Genomic DNA, 12,394 nt, shown 5'->3' with positions numbered 1-12,394 from the left:
CAATGTTTAAACGTTTCATATTTCTGTTGTATTTATCATAATCCAGTAAAAGTCAAAGGTATCTGACAAAGCTAGATTCATCAAGCAGACAGCAAATGTCAATGCAGTAGTCACATGATATGAAACAAATATCATAGACATTTGCTATATTCTTGATGAATCTGACTTTCTCCAAGTTGTTGTGACAGTGTCTGGTTTCTGGTAATTCTCAGAATAATATGTTGAGAATTGTTTCCATTCATTCTTTTACAAGCAGTGTGTGACCTTCTTTTATCGTATTTTTGCACAACAACATTGAAAATGGGTTTATTATTGATATTAAATCATTATTGGACCTCTGATGTTATTGACATTTAGGTTGTGTGCTTTTGTATTCATATGACTAGAAATGCAGATGGCAAGCACCATGTCAAATTTCATCAATGAGATTGTTTCGTCTTATCTGTCAGCAGATTAAAGATAATTTTTATAATACTTGCAATTTCTCAAAAAATAAATCAATTTCATGCAGGTATAATTCGATGTAACATCATTTAATTTTCTAGGCCCACTGGTAAGCAATTGCCTTAATCCGTTACCAGTGACTGCCAATTCCAGCTTATTGATATGTGCTTAACTGACTCTGACCCTACACCCCAACGTAAATGTCTAAGTATCAAAAGTGGGGCGGGAAGGATCTGAGGAAACCTAGACTAACGGTGTAGGTGTTACTAATATTAGCCCCAGGATACTTCTTTTCATAGCCTAATCATTAAAGGTTGCAAAGAAATGCTATCTTTTGATCTTGGTTAGTTTGAGCAAATGTTTAATCCATCAATTGTTTAAAGTGAACACACTTTTTTGATGCATAATTATACCAACTGCTCTAATAAAAAGTCAGTCACATGTTTCATAATTGCAAGTAAGCTGTCAATTAGTAATTTTGTTTAGGAGCCATTTCTACAAATAATGAGATCAAGGTGTTTGTATGTGTGGGAGAGAGGTGTTTTAATTATTACATGAACACAGTTGTAGTTTTCTTGATTTGATAGGGGTGTATTTAAAGTATCAGATTGGTTTTATAAGATGTTAAATGACAAGCAGAGTCAGGTATTCATAAATGCACACAGTTATTTCTCTTTGAGAGAGAAGATAACACCTTTTGTCATTGGCAACCAAAAAAAAAACAATTGAGGATATAGTATCCTTGTGTGGAACTTATTTTAATTAAATTTTGTTATTTTTTGTTTTTGTCTTTTTGCTAAATAGCTAAACTAAATACATGTATCTTTATTGCATACTACTACTGCTAATAATAATACATGTGAAAAATAAATACTGTTCAGTTCATCGTACATAAATTAGTCAAGAATGAAGTCTGAGAGATAAACCTGCCTTCAGAGGTCGCTTGTCTACAAGTCACTTTTGCCTTTTCTCATGGGTGGCTGCTGGAGACAGGTTTGACTGTATTTCCTATGCTCATGCTGGATTTTGTTCATGAATCATTCAGAAGCTGTGACAATTCACTCTGAAACATGCTCACTCAACCTTATAGCCCTGGGGTCATGGTCACATGCTTTAGAGCATTGCAGATTGAAGCCCTGATATATAGGTTCTGATCGTTTTTATTGAGAGGACTGTGGGCTAAGTTGGTAAATAGGGTTGTATGATCTACCTCTTAGTTGAGTATGATTATGATGAGCAGAATTCATCAATATCTTAAATCTGGCTGTGAGAGTTTATCACCACTCTAGCAGCTCTATTTTTCTGACCAGGCTTGGATTGAAAGTTGTTAAATATTCTTGCATCGTCAGTCTGTTGAATGAATTTGAATATGACCAAGATCTACACATATTTATGATGTAATCTTGTATCTGATTGGTTGAGCTTGTTACCACTTTATAGACTGGATATTAATCAGTTTGGTTCATTTTAGTAAATAAGCTTATATCATTAAGGTTTTAGACGGATTCTGTAATAAGTGAGATCCACACGTATGAAGTGTTTTTCAGCATCTGGTTGGCTGAGTTTGTTACTATATATATATAGTAACAAACTGGAAATGCTCAGTGTGTTGTGTAAATACCCATTCATATTAAGCCTTCATCTAACACATTATAACACATTATGGAAATGCTCAGTCTACTGCATAAATACCCATTCCTATTGAACCTTCATCCAATACTTTATGGAAATGCTCAGTGTGTTGTGTAAATACCCATTCCTATTAAACCTTCATCCAACACATTATGGAAGTGCTAAGTGTGCTGTGTAAATACCCATTCCTATTAAGCCTTCATCTAACACATTATCGAAATGCTCAGTGTGCTGCATAAATACCCATTCCAATTTAATTTTCATCCAATACATGATGTAAATGCTCAGTTTGCTGTGTAAATACCCATTCTTATTAAGCCTTTATCCACGACATTATAGAAATGATCAATGTCCTGTGTACATCAGATTCCCATTCCTATTAGGCCTGAAACATACATAAAAGTTAATATTTTACATTTTCTTGTTGAAATAGTCTTTTATTTTTTAGGACACATTGAATGGAGGTCTTTTAATGTTTCAGTTTATTCCTGCAGCAGTCAATGAAACCACAGATTTTGCAGAAATCAACATTACAGTAGCCATCATTATGTGGAGCAGTTTCACACAAATACAGGTAAGAATTTTATCCCACACATCTTAAAGTGAAATAATGTAGCATTCTGTTACACTTAAGTTTAGTGAGGTTCATGTTGAATCATGTTTACTTGTTCAGATCGTAAATCGGCATTAAATTTGTTTTCTATTTTTAGCTCATCTGGCCATTAAGAGTGTGTGTGTGTTTTGGATTTTTAACGTAGATTTAGCAATTTCCCAGTCATATTGTGACAGTGTCTACAGTCTATCAGTTTATAGTGATGTCTAGCATTTGTGCGTCTTGCTGCAGACACATACCATGATGTCCCACCCAGTCACATTATCCTGACATCAGGCTGACCAGTCCTAACACAAACCTCTTAATGCTGAGTGCCAAGTGAGGCAGCTGTTAGTACCATTTTTGTAAGTCTTTGGTATGACTCGACCGGGGATCGAACCCATGACCTCCTTTATCTGAGGGGGACACTCTAACCACTAGGCCACCGGAGCAGTAAAGATAGAGGTAGAAAAGGGAAAGCAGAAGAGATTTCAATGAAATTTTATACCATGTTTCATAAATTTAAAAAACATGGATTATTGAAAATATATTTTCTTGTGTTGCTGATGATTAACCAGTGGAAATTCATCACAAATCTAGAGTATAGAAGCAACGGCCTACTATTGAATCAATGTTTATATATGTGTATTAACGTGCCACTGTTGGATCAGAACTGTACTGGTATATCAAGTTGCTTTATACCACCTCTTTAAAGGCCATCTTATTTTTAATGTGTGTGTGTGTGTGTGTATATATATATATATATATATATATATATATATATATATATATATATATATATATATATATATGTATGTATGTATGTATGTATATGTGTGTGTGTGTGTGTATATATATATATATATATATATATATATATATATATATATATATATATGAAACATTCTGCCCCACCCTCAGACACACACATACAAGTTATGGTACTGTCTTGGACATTTAATGTTTATATAATTTGTTATGGGTTATTAAATTAGTAATACAAAGCTAATATATACACCATATACATTAATTCATTTATTAAAAGGCATATTGTTACTTTGTTTGACAGTCTATGAAGGGGAGGGTACATCTTAGTCCATTCAAAATACTGTCAAGATTTAAATCACTATGTATTCCTCATAATCTTTTGAGGCAATCATTTTGCTTTCCAAATACATGCTGTTGTTACTCCTCCACTGATCCACACTAGCTCAGATACATACTTTTCCTTAAAGAATGGTAGAGTATTTCTTTTTCTCACAGCACTTACGAATTACTTTCAGTTTACTTGGTAGGCCAAGTAAATTTATGGTATGACTCTTCCTTGCTAATGTATCACATGCGTGCATGATGCCCCCCCCAGTGCTAGACATCACTATAAACTGTCACATTGCAGACATCGTAGTGATATGACTTAATTTTTTTAAAGCTATTTTAAAAATCCAAATCTCACACACATGCACTTCTATCTTTGTCTATCATGTGTAGGGGACAAAATGTATGCAAATCTGTGGAGTGAGAGAGAAAAAGAATTTGGGCTTGATGAAACACTTGAAACTGAATTTACACCAGGTAACCTACAAGAACCTTGGTCATCATTACAGTATGGGTAAAACCTGTTGTAATGCGATACAGCTTATAACATGATGGCAATATGACTCCCATTTTTTGGTGTAAGATGACCTCTCTTTTTAACATCCTAAATACATGCTGTCAGGAAAAGCTGATTATTCGTATCCCTAGCAGATTTTTAATCCCAACACTGCATTTAATGTTGCCTTAACTTCTGAAATTTTCCAAAACATATTGCAATGTTATATTTGTTAATGAAAATAAAGAAAAGCTATCAAGTTCATACATTTAAGTTATAAGATTTTTGAATACAGTTCGCACTGTCTAATGTTTGGAGGAAGTAGCGTGTAGCTAGTTTGACATTCTCCAAGAACTATCAAACCATTTAAATATGTGATTTGATCTCTTTGATGGCTGACTTAGTAGTTCTTCAGATCCAACAAGGAGCCAAATTTTGTTTGATGCGTTGCCTGCGTCAAGTGAAGGTCATTGATACCAATGATTGTAAACTCCTTAGTAAGATCAAACAAACTTAATGGAGACAAACAATCAAGAGGTTAGTTAAAACTGATGACATTGAAATTTCAGTGCACATTTTCTATGGGTAAGTTTTTCGAAAAATTTATTAACGTGATCCCACTTATATCATGATGTTATTCTTTGGACCCCAAGCATCACATTATAACAGGTTTTACCTGTATATGTATGCGTGCCATGGGATTTATTTACAGTGTTCACAATACTGATGATACAATGTTGCAATAGCCTGTCAAGATTGTATGCTAATTTTGGAGGCACAAACATACTGTAACCTATTTAATGCTTTCATTTTTTAACCTATAATAAGGTTCTATAAACAGATTATTTGTAATTACTAAAATTTCTCTCTCTCTCTCTCTGTCAGTTGGTCAGGCAGCAGACTAATCAACCAACAAACATACGGATGGATAAAATAATAAAATAACCTTATGCTAAATTGTCCCCACCCACCCACCTCCTCTCTCTCTCTCTCTTTCTGTCTCTCTAGCATCATAGCAAGATTTGTGTGAAAATCTGAATAAATGATGATAGCAGATTTTCACCTGTATCATGCGATGATGTCTTTGGACCTGTAAATGATCTGAACGTTTATGGACATAACTGACCAGTGGAAAGGGGAAAAAATGAGAGATGGAGGATAAAAACAATGATATAATCAGTTGTTGTTGAGTTTAATGCCATTTTTCAGCACACGATAGGCTATACTTGGCGGCCAGTATTAATGGTGGAGGAAGAACCCAGGAAAACTCCGGAAAGAACCACTGACCCATGAGAAGCTACTGGCAAGCTTTCTCACATACCCACATTCATTGGCTAAATCCGAGACCAAACCGGTGCAGACAGAGGTGAGATGGCAGTGATCCGTAATGGAGAGCACTTTAGACCACTCGGCCACTCAGGTCCCCCGATATTAGTCAGTAGCAATATTAATTGAAACATAATAATGACTTAGATCAACTGTAAATATATTTAAATTTTTGAATTACCTTTTGTTGATTTGTTATTTGGCTTAGTTGATATTCCCAACTCATTTAATTATACCCACTGAACAAAGAGAGGTGCAGAGAAAGAAAAGGAGCAACTTACCACTTTTGCAGGAAGGATTGTGAATTGCAGAAAAAGGTACAGAACTATATTTTGTAGTGGATATTCTGGGCAAGGATGTGAAGAGTTCAATAAATCCATCAATAGACTGTTGTCTGTAGGCAGTCTTAACTTGGTTAGAAATGGTAGCATGTGTATTTGTATGTGATATAAATAAAATATATATTATGTGCACTGTATATTTGATATACCACTTGTCGTATAAATGTTTCATTAAAAGGAAATTCTGGAAGCCTTGTTTCCTTTTAATAACAAATGTATGCATCTTGTGGTATATCAGTGATACAGTATACATGTACATACTATACATTTATTCTATATACCATGTGTGTGTTATTGCATCTGTGATATTTTGTTGATCCTTGTTGATCGTATTGTGATCCATTATTTGAGTGGTAAATATGTCCTTTGAATCCTCATTCACAAGCATGGTGTTAATGCAGCCTCGTTTACCTGGCCCGCTTCTTACTGACCTTGAACTTGTAGGGTGTTTGAGTACACAACAGAGATAGTAGTTTTCCAGATAGCTGTCAAGATTTCCAGGGAGAAAATTATAATTTTCATTAGCATGCAAATTATCTGGATAGAGAAAATTGTAATTATTTCTTTAAATATTTTTGCAAATGATGGTAATCTTGTATTGGATGGGTTGAACATGTTACATGTTACCATAGAGATTGAATTTCAATGAGTTTGTATTGTGGTCTGCAACAGATTCTGTTACAAATAAGATCAGTGCATATAAATGAAGTTGTGTTGTATCTGATTGACTGAGCATGTTAATTTTCTGTAGACTCTATTTCTCATCTAATTTTGATTAAACTTTGTAAATAGGCATATATCATCCATGAGTTGAAATAAGAACAAGAGTTTTGCATGTTAATTATGCTGAATTTATCTTTTGGAATTAAGTTTTAACAAATGAAAGTAATGTATTTGAGTTTCTTGATATAGAGGTGGTAGTTCACATACTAAATAAGTCTGCTCAGCAACTGTTATGTAAGCTAGGTGAGCAATATCAGGCCTACTTGGGTCTCTTGTTTTCTTTAATACATTTTTATCCAATCCAAGATACAATTTTACATTGAGCACAAGTCCAAAATGTGATATTCTTTCCATCCTGAGGCATCAAAATTAACTGATTTTTTTTTTCTTTTCTTAATAAGCAGTTTATTTTCAAAAACTATGAATGTACAAATTATAAACATTATTGATGATGATAGCAAATGCTCCTTTTTGCTTTTAGCACTTTCAGTCTCACAATGGTTTGTGAAGTAAATACACATGTACATATCACAGGGATTATGTCTCCTGCATTTGTGAGTCTGTTTACCATGTGTCATTGATGCAAACATCTTAAAATCAGTTTGACGTATTGAACAATATTGATAATTTTGATTTCAGAAACTAGGAAGCTTGCTAGAGGTGATTCTTTTTGTGCCAGTGCTGGAGACCCGATTTGACCCCAACATGATCATCATATTCCTCATTGCCGTCAGCTGTGTTGTCATTGGTGGCTACTGGTCTGGAAAAACACAACTTGATAAGTAAGTAAGGGAAGAAGGTTTGTTGTGGTCAGTATATGTTACAGTTCTTGATATTTTGATCACATGGATTGAAATTCAGTACCTTGTTTCATTTTTCATCTCTTATATCCCAAAATGATCTAGAAAATCACCACCAAAAGGTAGCATTCTTTTGTGAGAGACTGATTTATTTCATTCATTTAAATCATTATCAGCTTAACTTCTGAATATACAATATTCTTTTGTAGCTAAAAAGAATGTGAATTTCTGCTAAACAGTTACTCCCATTGTCTCTATGATTTATCCCTCTCCTTGTGGCTAATTTATTTTTGCATAATTTAGTTGTTTGTAGGTGATTCAGATTTGCCAGGTATTCAATAGTCAGTTCATGGTCATTTCATATTTGACAGGTGTTCAGTAGTAGGTTCACGGTCATTTCCGATCTGCCAGGTGTTAAATAGTAGCCATAATCATTTCAAATAGAAGCTTCATAGTCGTTTCAGATTTGACCGGTGTTCAATAGTAGCTTCATAGTCGTTTCAGATTTGACTGGTGTTCAATAGTAGCCATAATCGTTTCAAATAGTAGCTTCATAGTCATTTCAGATTTGACTGGTGTTCAATAGTAGCCATAATTGTTTCAAATAGTAGCTTCATAGTCATTTCAGATTTGACATGTGTTCAGTAGTAGCTTCATAGAAGCTGTGTGACCAACTGTAGCTACCATTTCTCATACTTGAAATTTACAAGTTCTTTCTCTGCATCTACATCACGAAATCATCAGAATTTGATAATTTATAAAAACTAATTGCTGCCTACATCAATATCAGAGCCTTTACCAAAGTTATTGTAGCTTTCATGATTGTGATTCTAATCATGAAAACTTGAGTACTGTAAGAAAACCATGGCCTCCATTTTTAGAGAGTGGAGAATACAACCCAGTTACTTTAAATAGCTAAGTTCGACCAGATCTTAAACAGCGACCATGTGATCTTATGTAATGGTCATTCATACCCCTGAATGTAGTATCTAATAAGGGGTTTTCCCTGAAGACGGCACTACGAAAACCCACTCAAAATGGCTGATGTTTACAGCAGGTGTCTAAAGGCACTTCCATGAGAATGGTGTAGAAGCGTCAAAAGGCACTTCCATACAAATCGGGTAAAGGCATCCAAAGACACTTCCATGAGAATGGAGTAGAGGGATCCAAAGCGCTTGCATGAGGAAACGGCTTAATAAGAGACATGATATGCATTACAGAATGCCTAGCACGTCATGGTGTCAGATTTGCCATTTAAGTATAACATCAGATGTTATTAACAAGCAAAAGGTAAACCTTCAGTGGCTTTAGGGAATGTCAGAACACCTTTGTTTATCTTAATACTTCACAATATTTCAGTCTGGGATTACAAGCACCATTATAGCTTCACAATCTGTAACACAGTCTATGACTATAAGCACCATTATAGCTTTACAATCTGTAACACAGTCTATGACTATAAGCACCATTTAGCTTTACAATCTGTAACACAGTCTGTGACTATAAGCACCATTATAGCTTCACAATCTGTAACACAGTCTATAAGCAAAATGTCCTTGACTCAGACCAAGATAATAATCCTAATATTTTAATATTTATCTTTTATTCAGAAAAGGGTAAATAATGTTGTTTATAAATCTGCCACTGATTTTTGACAAGGTCAGCAACAGAAATACAACTTTACATAGCCCAGAGCTTATTATGAAATAAAACAAAAAAAAAACCTTGCAAACAATGCAAATTAAATATACATAACACATGGATTTTACAATGTGCTCTTTGCTCAGTAACATTCTCCTTCAACATTTTTGTCACTGTCATTTGCCTATGTTACATCACATGCAGGTGTCTGTTGTGCTGCATGTAGAGTTGCAGATCATTCTATAAAATGTTATTTTGTCTGTTGATTAGCATTCAGTTTATTGACAGATTCAATGAAATAAATTATAACAGAATATTAATGTTTGAAAAAAAATTACCTCACAACTATACACCAGTTACATTTATGTAATTTTCATGGACATCCTTGTATATTCAGTCATGAAAGGAAATCTGGTTGTTCATCATGAGGATTACTACACCTCTATACTAAAAAGCAGATCAGTGTGATCTACTTTTCACACTCTGGTGACCTGATACATTTAGGTCAGTGTTTGGGACACCATTGCTTGTTCAGTCATGAAAATAAATATGTGCATTCATCTTCAAGAATGCAGTACAACGATACCAAAAGCAGATCACTCTGACCTACTTTTTATGCTCAGTGATCATGATACCTGTCATATTTCCAGACTGGGTTGGGGGTTGGAAGACTCAAAAAGTCTGTTTTGAGGTACCAAAGGGGGTCAGTGCACTTGACCTAAAAAAGTCACATCCAATTTGTATATTCACCTGTTTAAAATTGCTGGAAATTCAGATTTTATAACAAGAAAATAATGTATCTGTTATCTTTGAATCCTTTAAAATACAGTCATACCTATTCTGATGGTCACCTTTACTCAGCAGTCATGTGTTCACAATGGCCATTGTAATTTTCCCTGTCAATTTTTTTATATACATGTCCTATATGTAACGGTAACCTACCTTTCACATTTATTGATCAGGTGTTTCCTAACCAAACAGTGTTTTCTTCCTGCCTTAAGCAGTCACTGGGACTCATCTGCAGTCACCACTCAGGTCATTGCAGGCTGAATGTTTGCTGTATGGGGAGGGCATAAATTAATATCATATGAATCACTGTGCAGAAATGTTGTATCTCACTTGTACTCATGGCTCATGTCATGTTGATAATGTAACTCATAGGTGTCATTATGTCAGATTTGAAAGTGAGGCAGCTCTTATGATTAGGGTGGATGGTCAAAGCAATTCATTTGCTGGATGGTGGGAAAAATGGTCTTGCTATCGCAGCAAAAATGTGCCACTGGACAGGTATAGTTCAATATCTTTATATATTTGCCAGTGAATTAAAGCTGTCACTGAAGAAAAAACTCATATTTGAGAAGAGATACTAGTTACATCCCATTTCACTAGAGTCAGGGGTTATTCACTGTTTGAAACTTGTCTGTAAAATCAGGCAAAGTTTCAGTTCATAGGTCAGTAAAAATTGCGATATGGAGCTGTTTGGTTTCCTGTTCGTCACAAGCCTTTCACATACGTCAACTGACTTTTGATCTCAGCTTCTTGAGAGCATCTGGCTTATCCACATATATATTTTTAAAGCATGAACAATTGTTTCCAAGTGAAATTTATACATGCTGGCTAACGAAAGAGTCAGTCCTATGGTTTACAGTCATATGTAAGCTCAAAGTCAGTTGTGAAATTATTGTTTTGTCAAGGTGCACAAAACAAACAGATCAGTTGAGTATTTTATGTATGTGATACTTTAATCTATAGGATGCATTAAAGTAAGCAAAAATATGGTAATCTTGTGTAGAACTTAAATAATAAAGAGAGCATATATATATATATATATATATATATATATATATATATATATATATAATGATTTTGTTGAATAATGCACATAAAACAATATTGATAATATAATTATAATAATAATAGTAATAATAATGTGTTTGTTTTTGATTTTGAACATAGCTTTAAGTTTTTGAGTTATATCACTATGACATTTGCAGTGTGGCAGTTTGTAGTGATGTCTAGAACCGAGGCATCATGCCACAGACATGTGGAGTCATGTTCTACCCAGTCACATTATCCTGACACCAGGCTGACCAGTCCTATCACTAACCTCTTAATGATGATTGCCAAGCAAGGCAACTGTTTGTATCATTTTTAAAAGCCCTTTATATAACTTGGACCGGGTTCGAACCTGTGACCTGCATCCGAGGCAGATGCTCAAACCACTTAGGCCACTGGAGTGGTGGAATAGTAATATTAATAACATTAATGATATTTGATGCATGGTATTTGTTCAAAAACAAAATTTAAAAGGTGAACCTATGTACAGAAGTCACTTGTATATAATGGCTGCTTTTGCATTTTCCTATGGGTGGCTGCTGTTGATGGGTTTGACTGTTCTTACAAAACAAAAAATAGTAGACTTATCATTGTTTAGTATCACCACCAGTCACATGACATAAATACAACACACAGGCATTAAATAAAAATTTTAAAAGGATATACCAATCTTCTTTCTCCAGTGGACAGTGCAATATTATTTTTATTAGATGCAGTCTTTGCTGCTTTCAATAGTTAAGAGTGTGGAGGTGGGGTTGAAGAGACGTGTGTGTGTGTGTGTATATATATATATATATATATATATATATATATATATATATATATATATATATATATATATATAAAATTTATGACTAAATAGAAATAAACAGTTTTATCAATATTTGTATTATGTATAATGCACACTTATTAAAGATATAGAAAATAAATAAATAAATAAATTGTTAAAAAGATAAATATATATCTTGATATATTCTTGACAAATGTTAAATAGTTTATCAGAACTCAATTTTTATAATAAAAAATGATGGTGTGCATAATGCTTACTATCAAGTATTTTATAAAAAATTAATCTTATTATATTGAGAATTAATTTAAAAATGCACTTTCATTTTTAAAGAATTAGTAAACTTATTTTTATGATATTAGATTATACATTTACCAATTAAGTTATTCTGCAAAGTAGAATAACATAAAAACATCATTCTAGCCAAATGGGTTTTCTCACAGCCGTGTTCAAAGGGCTTAACACAGCATCATTCTAGCTGAATGGATTTTCCCACAGCTGTGTTCAACAGACTTGACACAGCATCATTCTAGCCAAATGGGTTTTCCTACAGCCTTGTTCAACAGACTTGACACAGCATCATTCTAGCTGAATGGGTTTTCTTACAGCTGTGTTCAACAGACTTGACACAGCATCATTCTAGCCGAATGGGTTTTCCCACAGCTGTGTTCAACAGACTTG

At 34.0% G+C, this 12,394-nt stretch overlaps 1 protein-coding gene across 2 annotated transcripts in view; it reads left to right on the top strand.

Annotated features, from left to right (window-relative positions):
* LOC149794084 (signal peptide peptidase-like 2B) overlaps window positions 1-12,394 on the top strand; it is a 64,824-nt gene that overhangs the window by 14,991 nt on the left and 37,439 nt on the right. For both annotated transcript variants that reach the window (XM_089968043.1, XM_089968044.1), the window contains exons 4-5: window positions 2,558-2,650; window positions 7,289-7,431. In XM_089968043.1, the coding sequence (XP_089824169.1) occupies window positions 2,558-2,650; window positions 7,289-7,431 (236 nt within the window). The remainder of the gene's footprint in view (window positions 1-2,557; window positions 2,651-7,288; window positions 7,432-12,394) is intronic.

This window comes from Sinohyriopsis cumingii, chromosome 8 (genome assembly GCF_028554795.1).
Source record: "Sinohyriopsis cumingii isolate HCF-2022 chromosome 8, ASM2855479v2, whole genome shotgun sequence".
In the NCBI taxonomy this organism is placed as follows: Eukaryota; Metazoa; Mollusca; class Bivalvia; order Unionida; family Unionidae; genus Sinohyriopsis; species Sinohyriopsis cumingii.
Note: the sequence above shows the minus strand (reverse complement) of the source record. Positions and strands in the feature narration are given on the sequence as shown.